The sequence below is a fragment of the Musa acuminata genome, chromosome BXJ1-4 (genome assembly GCF_036884655.1).
Source record: "Musa acuminata AAA Group cultivar baxijiao chromosome BXJ1-4, Cavendish_Baxijiao_AAA, whole genome shotgun sequence".
NCBI lineage: Eukaryota > Viridiplantae > Streptophyta > Magnoliopsida > Zingiberales > Musaceae > Musa > Musa acuminata.
Genome location: NC_088330.1, coordinates 26,800,349 through 26,818,930, shown reverse-complemented (window position 1 = coordinate 26,818,930; position 18,582 = coordinate 26,800,349). Strand labels below are relative to the sequence as shown.

General features: G+C 34.7%; 1 protein-coding gene across 1 annotated transcript; it reads right to left on the bottom strand.

The window, feature by feature from the left end:
• Window positions 1-224: 224 nt before the first annotated feature.
• On the bottom strand, window positions 225-1,079 carry LOC135672483 (germin-like protein 3-8). Its single transcript, XM_065180960.1, has one exon. It carries the CDS (start codon window positions 1,029-1,031, stop codon window positions 372-374), a length of 660 nt encoding a protein of 219 aa, XP_065037032.1. The 5' UTR covers window positions 1,032-1,079; the 3' UTR covers window positions 225-371.
• Window positions 1,080-18,582: the final 17,503 nt, after the last annotated feature.

Here is an 18,582-nt window from a genome sequence, read left to right as displayed (position 1 = left end):
AACAAGAGAGATCTCCTTGACAATTACGTAATTTGTATGGTGATATTTTCGTTTTAGGTTCAGAGGCTTGGGTTTTGAAATGGTCTCACATACCTTAAGAGCAAGTTGTAGTGGGCTTTCTTACTCGTGGGATGGTTCCACCAAATTGTACTGTGAACCTTAATGTCTGATGATTGGTTTCTTCCCAATAGAACAACCTATGGAAAATGGATTATTGTATAGTCTAAAAGCGGAATTATATCAATTCCTCGTTATTCTCCATAATAAACAAACCATACAGTAGTATATTCTTGCATGGAAGGAATTATAGGAACCACACGTTTGAGTCATTTCAATCACCACAGTTTAATCCATTAAAACCACCGGTGCCTTTATCTCTCAAACTTGGACTTGATGAGAGCGACGACCTTCGCGTCCACCTGAAAAGCTTTGGCCAGCACATCGTCGGGAATCGCCGGATTCGATGCGAACAGGGTGGTGGAGGCGATCACTACTCCGGGGAGCTGGCTGTCGAAGGTGGTGATGGCGAGCGCCTTCTCCTTGCCGACGTTGTACTGGAAGTGGATGAGCCCCTTGGGCACCACGAACATCTCGCCGGGGTTCAGGACCTTGGAGAAGAACTGGTTACTGGTGCTGATGAACCCCACCAGCAGCCGGCCCTTGAGGAGGATGATGAGCTCGGTGGCCCTCGGGTGGCTGTGGGGCGGGTTGGTGCCGCCGGGGGCGACGTCGACGCGGTTCATGGAGACGCCGAGGGTGTTGAGCCCCGGGAAGCTGAGCACGTTGGCGTTGGTCACGTTGGACCCGAAGATATTGCTGGTGTTGCCCTCCCTGGACAGTCCGGCGAAGAAGAAGTCGTCGGACGTGACTCCGGACGCGGGCTTGCACGGGAACCCATTGACGACCACAGTAGCTCCGAGGTCGGCGACGCAGAAGTCCTGGAGAGGATCAGGGTCAGCGCGGATCAACACGAGGAGGACGGTGAAGGAGAGGAAGAGGAGGAATGGTCTCTTCGTGTAGTGCGACTCCATGGCTGCTTGTGATATCAATGGTGGTGTGAGAGAGGGTGAAGTCTGTATCGTTTATATATTTCTTCGTGTTCTGAATCATTCAACACCTTCTCCCTTTGACGCAAGCAATAGCGAGAATATGTTGGATATAGGAATTGATCTTCGAAGAAAGCATTGAATTGTTGAATAGAATATATATATATATATATATATATATATATATTGCCGCAAGCAAAGCACGAAAAGTATTGTGTGTCGCTCTCTTCATATTGGAGACCAAATAAATCACTGGGAACGCAGGAAAAGTATGCTGTGTCTATTTCCTGGTAACTCGAAGGTTTACTAATATTTATACAAGTCAAGCTAGCAGACTCGGGCAACCCTCTTGGCTTCCACCAAGAGTGTGGGGACTTATTCCAGGTCGACCCATTCATTTACTCCATCCTAACTTTGCAATTAAGTAATATAATTAAATGTTAATTATTTTGATTAGGTAGGCCCATGATATCTTGATAGGAAAGGTATGAATTATCCACCTGACTTGGTCAGATCCATTTTATATGCATATGTTTTTATTCAGTCAAAAATGCTTTGTAACTTTTACTATATTAATATTGCATTAATTATTTGAGTCACGTTCTTATATATGTAGTACAAATAAGTTGGATGTAACTTTCGTACAACAGACTTTTGATTAAGTAAGAACAAGTCAAAAGGTCAAACGATCAACATGCAAATAAATGCAGTGTTTTGTGGGCAACACAAGTCAAACAAGAGCTACGATCAACGTGGCAATAAGACTAGCATCCACCGCGACATTCGATCATCGAGCACGTTACCAAACTCCTAATAACTTGAGTTCCCGATTATCCAAAATGGATTCAATTCATGTATTGCTTTTCGGACGGTATGGGGTTAGGGTTCCCTCCATAGTACTTCTTCAAATGCATACTCTATTTTCTGATTTTGGATAGTCGACCTATTTAGAATCTTGTCCAAATCATTCTCGAATAAAACAAGTTAAGAACCAGTCTTACGACAGAAACATAAAACAGGTAACCATATTTGACATTATATGTCGCATCCTGAATTTATAAAACAGATAATAAATTAATATTTTATTATTCATAATTTATATAATAAACTTTCTCCTTTTCTTTGAATTCAAATCTTTATCTTTATAAATATTCTATTAACCAGAAAAAAAAAGACAATATCTTTTTTATAGGGTCACAAGTCTCTTCCACCCAAGCTTCAAATCTATTACACAGTAATAAATTACTTTAAAAATAAATATAAAATAAAAATATATCAGCGACCACACATGCGGGTAGGAACCTCAGAAAAATCATAAAGTTAATTTTTAATATTCATGAAATATAAATAAGTATCAATAATTCAATAAGAAAATATATCTATTCATCATAAAACTTATGCATAAGAAAAATGATGATAATTTTTTACATAATAAATAAAATCATGTATCAGCCACATGCAACACATACATAATAACAAAGGTGTACATCACCTGATGGTGCACTCTCCCAACAACGGATGGAGAGCCCTATTTCATGGGATGGATTCCTCCCAACAACGGATGAAGATAATCCATATCGCACTCTCAACAGCGGATAGAGTGGTATCCCTCACCCACCCAAGTGGAGACACGTTCCTCCCAACAACAGATGGAGGAATCGTCTAACCATCATGTCTAACGGCCCGCTAATCCCCGAAGGGAATCGCCATGCCTACCCTCGGCAAGGATACATAAACATCCATAATCATTCATTTACACTCATCCAATCACTCATGCATACATCAAAAAATCAATATGATTAAATATTATGAGAGACCATACTTGATGTAAATCTGCTAGACTATGTTCATTAGTGGCTCCGTACTGTGATGGGCCCGTAGCTCCTTTCACATATTGCACTACCAATGTGAACTACTAGTCTAGTCATATCTACTACATGATACTCATCATATTAATATCATAAATATAAGAAAATAGAAAATCAATAATTATTTTCAAATGGCATCTTTAGATAAAACCTTTAAATTCATCAAATCATCAAAGCATGAAATATCAATATCTCAATAGTCCTCAATCAACCAAAACTTTAATTAAAATAGCTCAATTGACTTAAACCAAACTCAATTCAATTATGATCTAACAAAACCAGTATCAAATCCTTATAGAACCAGTCTAGAATCACCCTAGACTATTCTAATTTAGATTTGATTGATCTCGATTAGGTCAAATAGGTTTGAACTAGTCAAGTTAATGTGGAATCACCCTAAACCAACTTTAACTGATCAAACCTGTTTGATTTAGTCAATTAACGAGCTCAAACTAATAGAGAGGGAGGAAATTGGACTATGTCATATAGTGCTAACCCAAACCGAACCAACCCACCTGAGTCTTGGACAGGTCACATACACTGCATATACATATTCTACATACACTACATATACATGTTCCAAGTACTAAGTTGAGTTGAAGTACGACAGATTGTATAAAAGGAGCGACTATATATCTAATGCCAATCGTGTAGCTGGGCAGGGTTAACTTCATGAACTAGCCTAAGCCTCACTTATAAGTTGGGCTAAGCCTTGCCATTAAACTAGGCCTTGCTTGGCTCACGAGTTGGTCCTAGACACATGAGTTTAGGTCATATCTAATCACATGAATTGGGTTGTACCTACCGCATGAGTTGGCCGATGCCTAGCCACATGGTTGGGTCGTACCTTACCATATGAGTTGGGTCATACATGGCCACATGGACTGGATCGTATCTAGCCACATGAGCTGGCTCATGCCTAACCATATAGTTAGGTCATACCTTACCACATGGGTTGAGTCATACATGGCCATATAGACTATATCGTACTTAGCTACATGGGTTGGGTCATGCCTAGCCATATGGGTTGAGTCGTACCTTACTATATGGGCTGGCTTCTACCCGGCCACATAGGTTGGGTCATGCTAACTCACATGGGCTAGGTTGTACTTGGTCACATGAGTTAGGTCGTACATGACCACTTGAGTTGAGTCGATTCAATCTGATCGATCAACTTGACTTAAGCCATACCCCAATTAGACTCCTCTTATCAAATTATATTTCAATATTTAAAATTATTAAAGAATGATTCAAATTCATTAATTAAAACTTTAAATTCATTATCTTAAATTTAAAACTAATTATATTATAAAAATTCATACATAATTCTTGAAACATAGATATATCTAATTAAATAAATTAGAACTACTATGTTAATCCAAAAATAAGAATTTTAATAATTAAATCAATATTAAAATTTACTTAAGCTTAAGAGATCGAGAGAAATCAAATAATCATTGTAACATCTCAAATCAATTATCATTATTTACTACTCATGAAATTTCGAAAGTAAAACATCATTATGCATCATAAAATAATAATAATCTCAATATCAAGATTTTAAAATATAAATCAAAGCTAATTGAAAATGAAAGGATCCTATCTTTTTTCGATTATCCTTTGCTTTCATAAAAATAATATAATATTCATCTCTTATTGTTCACACACAAAAATGGAATGTAAACTATTTACTCCCTGAATATCAAATCACTCATTAGGAAATAAATTAATTAATAATTTAATTAATTAATAGAATTCCTAACTTATCCATGTGATTAAGGAAACTAAATTTAATTATTTCCTTAACTATAGTACATAGATATAGAAATTAGTAATAAATAAATACATCATTTGTAGTAATTAATTTATGTTAAGAGAGAAATTATCGGTGATTACATTTCTCCCCCACTTAATAGGAATTTGGTCCCCAAATTTGATTAAACATAACATTAATCAATATAGTTAGCTTTTGAAATACTAAGTTAAAGGACAAAACTAAATTAGCTTGAAAAATATTTTGAGTAAAGGTACCACTCGAAAACTTTTTAAGTAAAAAATATATGACATATTAATAAAACTTATTGAATAAATTTGGTTTTAGATTACCCAAGTATATCAAATTCTATATCTAATAAATCAATAAAATTTTTAAGTTTTAAAATTAATTAATTGTTGACATAAAATATAAGTTGAGATATAACTGAACTAATAAAAGCAATTGAAATGATGAAAATTTATCCAACTATTCAACATATATTCTTTTATAATTTCAAATGATTTATATATTTCATATGTCAAAGAAATAATATTATATTTAATTCTCATTAGACTCGTCATTGCATTAAACAAATAATATCTGATAATTAATTTGATATTAAATCAAAACTATATTTAAATTAATTACTCATACAATTAAGTTTAAATATCAATGCACGATCAAATTTATTCAACTTTAAAGGCACATATTTTATTAATGCCAATAATAACTTCTATAAACCATCATAGCATATATCAAATCTAATATCAATTTTAAGAATAATATATGGTAACAAAAATTAAAAAGGCAAATACTTTATATTTATAAAAGATCCTTTAAAATTTTTACACTTAAAATTATCAAATCTTTTATATTCGGAAAGAATAACTAACTGAAACTTACTATAATCTTCATGAATAACGAAGTCAATTGATATTATTTATTTATCATATATATCTCAAAAATAAAATAAACTTTATATAATTAAATTAGCAACCCTAATCTACTTTTTAAAAAGGGGACAAGAGGATCGTAAAAAAAAAAATCATATTCAAAATGTAAAATCTCATGGAAGTTTATAAGATAAACTAATATGACACTTATTTTAATTTAAAGAAAAATTAAAATTTTAATCTTTTACTCAACAATCTCATTTCACGTCATTCAACGAGATTCTCTTTGACCAACATCTTTAATTAATTTTTTTTATATATAAAAAATCATATTTGATCCAAAAATAATCATAATATCTTAATTTCATATTTTAGTAACATTATAACCTAATTCTCAAAATCTAAATCTTAAAAACTAATTAGGTCATCTAATATTCTAACCCTAGGATCCCATATTCTAATATGTTCTCAAAATCATTGCTTTGATACCATTAAATTTATCATATCCTTAATTTATAAAACAAATAATGAATCAGTATTTTATTATCCATAATTTATATAATAAACTCCCTCCTTTTTTTTTCATTTATCTTTGAATTCAAATCCTTATCTTTACAGTAGTAAATATTTTATTAACTAGATAAAAAGATAACATCTTCTTTATAGGGTCACAAGTCTCTTCCACCCAAGCTTCAGATCTATTACATAGTAGTAAATTACTCTAAAAATAAATATAAAATAAAAATATATCAGCAACCACACATGCTGGTAAGAACCTCAGAAAAATTATAAAGTTAATCTTCAATATTCATGAAATATAAACAAGTATCAATAATTCAATAAGAAAATCTATCTATTCATCATAAAACTTATGCATCAGAAAAATGATGATAATTTTTTACATAATAAATAAAATCATGCATCAGCCACAAGCAATACATACATAATAACAAAGGTGTACATCACCTGATGATGCACTCTCCCAACAGCGGATAGAGAGGCATATTCCATGAGATAGATTCCTCCCAACAGCGGATAAAGATAATCCATGTCGCACTCCCAACAGCGAATGGAGTGGTATTCCATTGTTAGGATCGGAGCGGCACTAAGAGAGGGGGTGAATTAGTGCAGCGGATTAAAACTTGTAAGTTCGAAAATGATTCCGTAAAACGTAAGGAGATTTCGCTTTGATTGTAACTTGAGTAAAGTAAAAAACCGGAAATGATTGCAGAAAGGTAAGTACTCACAGATTAAATGAACACGCCAAATTAAACTGGTTCGGTCAAATGACCTACATCCACTTGCAAAGCCTTCTTCAATGAGGCTCCCAACTTCCACTAGCAAATCATTTTGAAGGGGAAGGATTAATACCCCTCTTACAACCTTTACAAGTGGTTCACACTCTTACAATTTTTTCAACAAGAAGGAAGGAGGTGAACACTCAACCAATTTGAAAACAAGACTTGGTAAGACTTTGCTAAGGCTCTTATCTCAAATTATTGCTTTGCAAAAGTTGTATTCGCTACTAAGAATTGAGGGGTATTTATAGGCCCCAAGAGGATTCAAATTTGGGCTCCAAATTTTGAATTCTCTTGGGTTTCCAAGACTAGCGGTGCCACCGCTTGTCGGTGGCGGTGCCACCGCCTGTCAATGTATGTCAGACGGTGTACTGGCGGTGCCACCGCTTGATCTCGGGTGCTGGGCGGTGCCACCACCTAGTCTGGCGGTGCCATCGCTTGACACTTCGGGCTCTGGGCAGTGCCACCGCCCAATCCGACGGTTCCACCGCCCAATCCGGCGGTTCCACCGCCCATCCTTACTGATCTCTGGTTGGGCTTCAAGTCCGTCCCGAACCAGGTCATTTTTGGGCCCAGTTGGCCCTTAACAAGGATATAGGATTATCCTTTTATCCTAACCTAAATTACATGTGAACTATGTACCTAAAAATATAATCCTAAGCAAGTTTTTAACCGGCAAACATCGAGTCTTGTTCCAGCGAGCTTTCCGGCGATCTTCCGGCGGACTTCCGATACGCCATCAGGTTTCTTCCGGTGGACTCCCAGCATGCTCCCGATCTTGTAACGAATTTAACGAGTAGCCGAGCCTTCTCGGTGATCTCTGCGAACCTCTGACAATCTCTTCGGCAAACTTCCGAAAGTTCCGACAAGTCTCCGATCTTTCTTGGTTGGTTCCGATAGTATCTCCGACGAATCTTTGGACTCTCAAACATCCATCGAACTTGACTCTGGCATCCTTGCTTTATGTTTTTAGGCTATCGTAGTTAATCCTGCACACTTAACTTCAATAATATGGATTAGATCAATTAACTCATCAATTGATTTCATCATCAAAATCTGAGATTCTACAATCTCCCCCTTTTTGATGATGACAATCAATTGATGACGGAGTTAAACATAACTCCCCCTACCTATATGTCATATTATGAGAAGATAAAAACACTTGAATTCTATCCCTTTGAATTTAAGCATAAATCGATAAGTTCTAACCGTTGAACTTATCGTTATCTTATTAAGCATGAGCAAATACGAAATTTCATATTTCTCATAATTTTCAGCTATTGAAAATCATTTTCAAGTCAAATGATAAAAGATATTTTTCACTATGACGAGAGATAAAAATTTTCAACATGAATTTCATGATATAAATGTGAGGCATGATTTCATATGATCAACTTGCGAGGCATATAAGACAAGCTTTTGTAATTCACATAAGTCATGCTATCGATGCGCATAAGTCATTTTTATTAAGTCATGATACGTACAAGTCATGATACATACAAGTCATCACTTCTCCCCCTTTGTCATCAACGAAAAAGGAGATGAGACTTGAAGCACACAGTTTGTGATCATAAAATCATTAGAAAAAGAATTCAGCATTAAGATTAATCATACAAAATTCATCATTCAAAATTAATCTCACAAGAAATATTTATCCAGATTCCAAAACAAATCAGCAATTATCCAGAATTTAACAATACATCTCAAACAAAGGTTCAGTTTTTGTTCAAAAGAAGATGACAAACTTCTAACTTGACATTAAAAGTAATCAGAACAGAATAAGAAACTACATCGATTAATCCTTAGGAGGTAAGCCACAGTGCTGATATATGACATCTATTTTTTGATTCATTTGTCGTAGTTCCTTCAAATTTTCAATTTGCTGGATTTGAATTTGTTCTTGCTGCGATTTGATTTGATACAATTCTGTCATAATGAGTTCTTCGGAGGATGAAACAGGAGCCGAAGGTGCTACGCCAAAAGGACTAGGAGGAGATTCATTTCCCCTAAGAATTGGTGTTTCGGGGAGTTCTACTGGTGGGGAAATTGGATCAGTCCTTCTAGGTTGCCTAACCCATATACCGTTGCTAAATGTGCACCCAAGTCTTTTCAGCAGATTTCTATTGATGATGTTATACCGATCACTTTGAATTGTTTCTTCATCGGGTGGGATACAAATGTCATGGGCAAGTAGGAATCGAGTGATAAACCCTCCATATGACAACATAGTGTCTTTAGCTATAATATCCTGCATGTGTTGCCGGATTGAGTATCTAAAACAGTTATGTTGACCGGTCATAATCCAATACATGGTGCTTATTTTTATTTGACTCATTTCATCAAGATGAAATTGTTTAGGAAATAATATGCTTGTTATGATATGATGAAAGATTTTAGAGTTAAAGGGCAGTAAGTGCTCGCAACTCTTGGGTATTATGCCGAGGTCCAGATTTGTAAAAATAGTTTTGACGGCTTCGGAGTAAGTTGCTCCGATTATATTGACATCCCATTTACCTCTAAAATAATAGCCCCTATCTTTTTCAGTGATTCCAATTAGTTCACAAATAGTACTATCAAAAATTCTAATTTGTGTTCATAGTAGGTAAGTACTTAGGCTATCATTATCCACATATAAGTTTGCATAAAATAGCCTAACTAACCTAGGATAAATTGGTTCATTTATTTGTAGCAGAGGTAGGGCATCTAGATGTGCAAACCACCTAATGGGTTCTAGGTTTCCTAGTTCATTGAGATCAACGTATTTACCCTTATAGATACATCTTGTTTCGAAGTTTGAAAACCTAAGAGCTACTTCTTTGGATCTAAAAAGTTCTTGGTCATATGAATCTCCTTCAACCCTTTTCCCTTTAGATCTTTTAGGAGCTATTATCTAGACAAGATGATAGATGAAACTGTAAAGAGTAGGTAAAATAATGAGAAGAGAGGAAAGATTTCAGATTTTACCTTATTGAGAATCTCTTGGAAGATGGAGAGCTTGGACCAACAAGAATCCCTCTCCAAGGCTTCTAAATGCTAGAATGAAGGTTTAGAGAGGTTGGAATGAAGGTTTAGAGAGGTTGTGGGAGAGCTTGAGGTAGTTTCTCACGGGTTGGGGGCTTTGGTAAAATTATTTAAAATAAGAAAGGAACTAAGCCTTTCATACCAAGCTCTAGAAGCTTGTTTCAAGCCATAGAGAGCCTTAGTCAATTTGAATACATGATTAGGAAGAAGAAAGTTTTCAAATCTGGGAGGTTGTTCGACATATACTTCTTCAGAAATAAAACCATTCAAGAAGGCACTTTTGACATCCATTTGAAATAGTTTAAAGTTATTACTACTAGCATAGGCAAGGAGCATCCTAATGGCTTCTAATCTTGCCACAGGAGAAGGTTTCTTCGTAGTCGATACCTTCTTCTTGGTTGAAACCTTTGGCCACTAATCTAGCCTTGTTTTTAACCACGATACCGCATTCATCTTGCTTATTTCTAAAGACCCATTTAGTACCAATGACTAAATGGTCACTAGGTCTAGGAACAAGGTTCCATACCTCATTCCTCTCAAATTGGTTCAATTCCTCTTGCATTGCAATGACCCAAAAATCATCTTTTAAGGCCTCGTCAATGTATTTTGGTTCGATTTGAGAAAGGAAGGTGGCGTTAGCACAAAAATTCTTGAAAGAAGAACGAGTTTAAACCTCTTTTGATGTATCTCCTATAATTAGCTCCTTTGGATAAGCATCCATATACTTCCATTCCTTGGGTAAGGAAATTTCGGAAGAAGATGCATCCAAGTTGCTATTTTGAGGAGGGGGTTCATTTAAATTCAAATTATCAAAACCAAGATCATCATCAAAATCATTTTTCTTTAAATCAAAAATTTCATTAAAAACTACATGAATAGACTCTTCTATAACTAAGGTTCTCTTGTTAAAAACACGAAAAGCCTTAGAAACGGAAAAGTAACCAAGAAAGATGCCTTCATCGGATTTAGTATCAAATTTTCCTAAGGCATCCTTTTCATTCAAAATAAAGCATTTGCAACCGAAAACTTTAAAATAAGAAACATTTGGTTTTTTGTTATTCTATAATTCATAGGGAGTTTTTGATGAAGACGGTCTTATTAGAACCTTATTCATGATGTAGCAAGCCGTATTCACGGCTTCGGCCCAAAAATACTTGGGTAGACTATGTTCATTTAATATAGTTCTTGCCATTTCTTGTAGGTTTCTATTTTTTTTTTCAACTACTTCATTTTGTTGAGGATTTCTTGGAGTGGAGAAGTTGTGATTGTTTCCATTAACTTCACGAAGATTTTGGAAATCACGGTTTTGAAATTCACCACCGTGATCACTCCAAATTGATGAAATCATAAAGCCTTTTTCGTTTTGAGTGAGTTTACAAAATTTTGAGAAATACTTGAAACAATCACTTTTGTGAACTAAGAAATAGGTCCAAGTGTACCTAGTATAGTCATCCACAATTACAAAAGCATATTTGCTTCTTCATAGACTTGTTGTGTCAATTGGTCCAAATAAGTCCAAATGGATCAATTGTAATAGTCTAGTGGTGCTAATTTGATTTTTTTGGTTTGAAACTAGTTTTTATTTGTTTATCTAGTTGACATACATCGCATACTTTGTCCTTAATAAACTTCATATTTTGAATCCCTCGTACTAATTCTCTAGATGAGATTTTAGATATTAGTTTCATGCTTGCATAGCCTAATCTTCTATACCAAAGCCAAGCATCATCATTCAGAGCAGAGAAGCACATTTCATTACTTAGTTCATCAAGGTTGATGGTGTAGACATTATTTTGTTTTAATGCAATCATAGTCATGTTATTGTTTGGTTTTTCAATAATACACATATTTGATTCAAATCTAACGATATAACCTTTATCGCATAATTGACTAATACTCAAGAGATTATATTTCAATCCATTAACTAGTAATACATCATCAATAGAAAAACTTAATTTGTTACATATGGTTCCCTTGCCAATGATTTTGCCTTTGTTGTTGTCTCCGAAGGTGACGTACCCTTCTTCTTTGCTAGTGAGCATAGAGAAATGAGATGGATCTCCAGTCATATGTCTTGAGCATCCACTATCGAGATACCATCTCTTGCTCCTAGCTTGTGAGTTTGTCTACAAAAGAGGATGATTTTTAGGTACCCATTTGATTTTGAGTGCCTCAAAAATTGATCCACTAATTTTGTTATTCATTATTGAATTTTTTATAGTTCCTTTAGGAACTCATATTAATTTATGTGGACTAATTTTTCTAAATGGACATTTGTAGGCAATATGTCCATATTTACAACAAAAGTTACATTTCATATAAGATGAAACATGCAATGTAGGTCCTTTTATGAAAGTGGTAGGATTTTGATGTGATCCTTTTACAAATCCAATTCCACTTCTATTTGTGACGTGACCCTTGTTTGCAAGAATCATGTCTAATCCTTTGCTACCGACCTTAAACTTGTTTAAGGTTTCTTTAAGTAGTAAATTTTTATTTTTTATTGCTTCTAAATGCTCACACTTAGAGCATAGAGGAGTTTGAAGACTATCAAACTTATTTTGTAGTAAGACATACTCTTTCTTTAAGATATTTAACTTCTTACTAATAATTCTACATTCATCAAATAATTCATAAAAAGCGATAGAGAGTTCTTCAAAAGATAAATCTTCATTAATTAAATCACATACCTCTTCTCCTAAAGCCATTAGCGCGAAGTTTGCCTCCTCTTTGTTGCTAGCTTCTTCACTTTCGAAATCACTTGAATCGTCCCAAGTTGCTTTTAGAGCTTTCTTCTTCTTCGATTGCTTCTTCTTGGCTTGGGGGCATTCATTTTTTAAATGCCCCGGCTTCTTGCATTCATAGCATATCACTTGGTCCTTTTTATATTCAAATCTGTTTTTGGTGTTATTTTTAAATTTGTTCTTTCTTAAATTTTTTTTAAATTTTTGAGTCAAAAGTGCAATCTCATTTTCACTGTCCTCATCACTTGATGTTCCTTTCAAGTGATCTTCTTATGATGTGAGTATCATATCCTTCCTGTTCTTTGGAAGGGGGTTCTCGAGTTTGTCATGATCTTGACACGTCATTTCGTAGGTCATTAGAGACCCAATAAATTCTTCAAGAGGGAATGTTTTAAGATCCTTGGCCTCTTGAATGGCCGTAACTTTTGGATCCCAACTTTTAGGAAGAGATCTTAAGATTTTATTTACTAGTTCAAAGTTAGAAAAATCTTTACCAAGAGCTTTGAGTCCATTGATGACATCCGTGAAACGGGTGTACATGTCTCCGATGGACTCACTTGGTTTCATTCGGAAAAGTTCATAAGAGTGCACAAAAATGTTGATTTAGACTCTTTCACTCGGCTAGTGCCTTCATGAGTGACCTCAAGAGTTCTCCAAATATCAAAAGCCGAATCACAAATTGAAACACAATTAAACTCATTTTTGTCTAGTGCACAAAACAAGGCATTCATAGCCTTTGCGTTTAAAGCAAAAACCTTCTTCTCCGATTCATTCCATTCGCTCATCGGAAGAGAAGATTTTTGAAATCCGTTTTCGACAATAGTCCAAAGCTCGAAATCCATGGAAATGAGGAAGATCCTCATACGAGTCTTCCAATACGTGTAATCCGACCCATTAAACATAGGTGGACGTGTGATAGAATGACCCTCATGCATGCCGAAGTAAGCCATCTCTCTTGGGTATTAAACCAAATATGAGAGTGAGCCTCGCTCTGATAACAATTGTTAGGATCGGAGTGGCACTAAGAGGGGGGGTGAATTAGTGCAGCGGATTAAAACTTGTAAGTTCAAAAATGATTCCGTAAAATGCAAGGAGATTTCGCTTTGATTGTAACTTGAGTAAAGTAAAAAAACCGGAAACGATTGCAGAAAGGTAAGTACTCACAGATTAAATGAGCACGCCAATTTAAAGTGGTTCGATCAAATGACCTACATTCACTTGCAAAGCCTTCTTCAATGAGACTCTCAGCTTCCACTAACAAATCACTTTGAAGGGGAAGGACTAATACCCCTCTTACAACCTTTACAAGTGGTTCACACTCTTACAATTTTTTCAATAAGAAGGAAGGAGGTGAACACTCAAGCAATTTGAAAACAAGACTTGCTAAGACTTTGCTAAGGTTCTTATCTCAAACTATTGCTTTGCAAAAGTTATATTCTCTGTTGAGAATTGAGGGGTATTTATAGGCCCCAAGAGGATTCAAATTTGGGCTCCAAATTTTGAATTCTCTTGGGTTTCCGAGACTGGCGGTGCCACCGCTTGTCAATGTTTGTCAAACGGTGTACTAGCGGTGCCACCGCCTATCGGTGGCTGTGCCACCGCCTGATCTCGGGTGTTGGGCGGTGCCACTGCCTAACACTTCGGGCTCTGGGCGGTGCCACTGCCCAATCCGACGGTTCCACCGCCCATCCTTACTGATCTCTGGTTAGGCTTCAAGTCCGTCCCGAACCAAGTCACTTTTGGGCCCAGTTGGCCCTTAACAAGGTTATAGGATTATCCTTTAATCCTAACCCTAATTACATGTGAACTATGTACCTAAAAATATAATCCTAAGCAAGTTTTTAACCGGCAAACGTCGAGTCTTGTTCCGGCGAGCTTTCCGGCGATCTTCTAGCGGACTTCTGATACGCCCTCGGGTTTCTTCCAGCGGACTCCCAGTAGGCTCCCGATCTTATGACGAATTCAACGAGTAGTCGAGCCTTCTCGGTGATCTCTGCGAACCTCTGACGATCTCTTCGGCAGACTTCCGAAAGTTCCAACAAGTCTCCGATCTTTCTTGGTTGGTTCCGACAGCATCTCCGACAAATCTTCGGACTCTCAAACATCCATCGAACTTAACTCCGGTATCCTTGCTTTATGTTTTTAGGCTATCGTAGTTAATCCTGCACACTTAACTTCAATAATATGGATTAGATCAATTAACCCATCAATTGATTTCGTCATCAAAATATGAGATTCTACAGTATTTCTCACCCGCCCAAGTGGGGACATGTTCCTCCCAACAATAGATGGAGGAACCGTCTAACCATCACATCTGACAGCCCGCTAATCCTTGAAGGGAATCGCCATACCTACCCTCGATAGGGATACATAAACATCCATAATCATTCATTTACACTCATCCAATCACTTATGCATACATAAAAAAATTAATATGATTAAATATTATGAGAGACCATACTTGATGTAAATCTGCTAGACTATGTTCATTGGTAGCTCCGCAATGTGATGGGCCCATAGCTTCTTTCACAAGTTGAACTCCCAATATGAACTACTAGTTTAGTCACATCTACTACATGATACTCATCATATCAATATCATAAATATAAGAAAATAGAAAACCAACAATTATTTTCAAATGATATCTTCAGATAAAACCTTTAAATTCATCAAATCATCAAAGTATGAAATATCAATATCTCAATAGTCCTCAATCAACCAAAACTCTAATTGAAATAGCTCAATTGACTTAAATCAAACTCAATTCGATTATGATCTAACTGATCCAACATTAAATCCTTATAGAACCAGTGTGGAATCACCCTAGACTGGTCTAATTTAGATTTTATTGATCTCGCTTAGGTCAAATAGGTTTGAACTAGTGAAGTTAGTGTGGAATCACCCTAAACCGACTTTAACTGATCAAACCTATTTGATTTAGTCAATTAATGAGCTCGAACTAATAGAGATGGAGGAAATTGGAATGTCATATAGTGCTAACCCAAACCGAATCAACCCACCTGAGTCTTGGACGGGTTACATACACTGCATATACATATTCCACATACACTGCATATACTTGTTCCAAGTACTAAGTTGAGTTAAAGTACGACGGGTTATATAAAAGGAGCGACTATATGTCTAATGCCAATCGTGTAGCTGGGCAGGCTTAACTTCATGAACTAGGCTAAGCCTCACTTATAAGTTGGGCCGAGCCTTGCCATTAAACTAGGCCTTGTTTGGCTCGTGAGTTGGTCCTAGACACATGAGTTGGGGTCGTATCTAACCACATGGATTAGGTCGTACCTACCACATGAGTTGGCCGATGCCTAAGCACATGGTTGGGTCATACCTTACCATATGAGTTGGGTCATACATGACCACATGGACTAGATCAAGCCTAGCCACATGAGTTGGCCCATTCCTAGCCACATGGTTGGGTCGTACCTTACCACATGGGCTGAGTCATACATGACCATATGGACTATATCGTACTTAGCCACATGGGTTGGGTCATGTCTAGCCACATGGGTTAAGTCGTATCTTACTATATGGGCTGGCTTCTACCCGACCACATAGGTTGGGTCATGCCAAGTCATATGGGCTTTGTTGTACTTGATCACATGAGCTAGGTCGTACATGACCACTTGGATTGAGTCGATTCGATCTGATCCATCAACTTGACTCAAGCCAAACCCCAATTAGACTCCTCTTATCAAATTAGATTTCAACATTTAAAATTATTAAATAATAACTCAAATTCATTAATTAAAACTTTAAATTCATGATCTTAAATTTAAATCTAATTACATTATAGAAATTCATACATAATTCTTGAAACATAGATATATCTAATTAAATAAATTAGAACTACTATGTTAATCCAAAAATAAGAATTTTAATAATTAAATCAATATTAAAATTCACTTAAGCACAAGAGATCAAGATAAATCAAATAATTATTATAACATCTCAAATCAATTATCATTATTTACTACTCATGAAATTTCAAAAGTAAAACATCATTATGCATCATAAAATAGTAATAATCTCAATATCAAGATTTTAAAACATAAATCAAAGCTAATTGAAAAAGAAAGGATCCTATCTCTCTTCGATTATCCTTCTTAAATATCATTTTCCTGGGAAATCATCTTCTCAATCCTCCCATTGTTAGGCTTAGTCGAGAATGAGGGAGAAGTAGTCTGAACCAAGTTTCAACAGAATAGAATAGGTATTAATAGTTAACTTAGGAGAGTAGTTTAGCCTCCAAATGATTTTATTTTAAGTTCAAAATTAGTGTGTATTTAGTACTATATGTCTCCTAGTTTTCTACAAAATTTTATGATAATGTAAGATCTTTTTTGTCAGCTTAAATAGTGAAGCAAAATTTCTTCTTAGAATTGTAAGATGGGTTGAATGATGCTAACTAGTTCATTTGATTATAGAATAAATTATTAAAAAATAGTAATAAAATTTAGATGAATTTTTAGGTTAAGTATAGTCTATTTTATTAAGGATTTTATCAAATTTTTTCTAGAAATTTTTTTATGAATTATTATAAATCAATAATTCAAGAAATAAGGTTCTTAAGTAAGGCATTTTATGACGCTATACTGCCAATTTGATAGGTGTACCACTCCCTTATACACTCGATCATTAAATAATATGATTTTTCACTGTAAAATAGTAATCATATAAATTATTATATTCATAATGTATTTTGGAAAGCATGTTTCAAAGATACAATTGTCATGAGTTAGGCACGAGCTAAATATGAATGTATATATTTTACAAGCATAAAATATACAAATTATGATAAAAATATCTTGTATATATGCATACATGATGATATGCAGTGTAGGAGTACATGTTTTCTACGATGTACAGTATAAGAGTGCACAGATATATAATGATGTACAATGCATATATGCTACGACATGTAGTGTGAAAATACATATATTACGATGATGTATTGTATGGGAGTACACGTATATGTTATGATATGAGTATAGAAGTTTATGAAGTTACTATATTTTCTACATGTCCATACAAATTTTTTTAATTATTTCGATATAAAATTTTAATTTTTTTAATTTTACATATACTATGTTGTAGAATTATGCTTGCTAAAGAAGTTATAGGATAAGGTGCTTACCATTAATTATCTTATGTTGATGATTTTAAAATACGGTATATATTATATGATATATGATCACCTAAATAAAACTATAAGATTACTAAGTTATTACTCACTTTAGACGTAATGATAATAGTACTCTACCCAAATGATTAAGTAAAAAAAGTAAGCATATGCAAATCTATGCCATATTGACGAATCCTTATGGTTATATTTTTTAATAAATTGTAGACATATTATGTTTGTGTTTTTCTTTGGTTATATATTATAATTATATACAAGTATTAAAAATATTATGTTTTATTATTTTATTTAGTAAGTTAGTAACTTTTAATTTTAAAATTATCTATTTTTTGTTATACTATTATTGATAATAATAATAATAATAATAATAATAATAATAATAATAATAATAATATGATATCCTAATTTAACCGCACCGTATAGGTGAAACTAGTAATATAATGTTACGGTTCTTATCCTATTGTCCTCTAAAATATTAATTCCTTGCTATTAGGTATCACTACCGATCCATCAATCACATGGAAATGTGGGCAGAAGAGATAGCAACCACATTTGGACATTGCATATCCCCCCAACCACACCACTGAAGAGAAAAGAAATAAAGGGCACTCTCTCCATCAACACAGTCTACTTTTGGAGGTTTTTTTTTTTCTTTTCTTCTCAACATTAAAATATAATAAGAAGAAAAAAAAATTTATGTAGATCTTCTTCTTATAAAGGGGAGTAAAAAAGATGATCTTCCAAATCAATAATCAAGATCTTTATAATTTATCAAATGAAGTTTCATTTAGG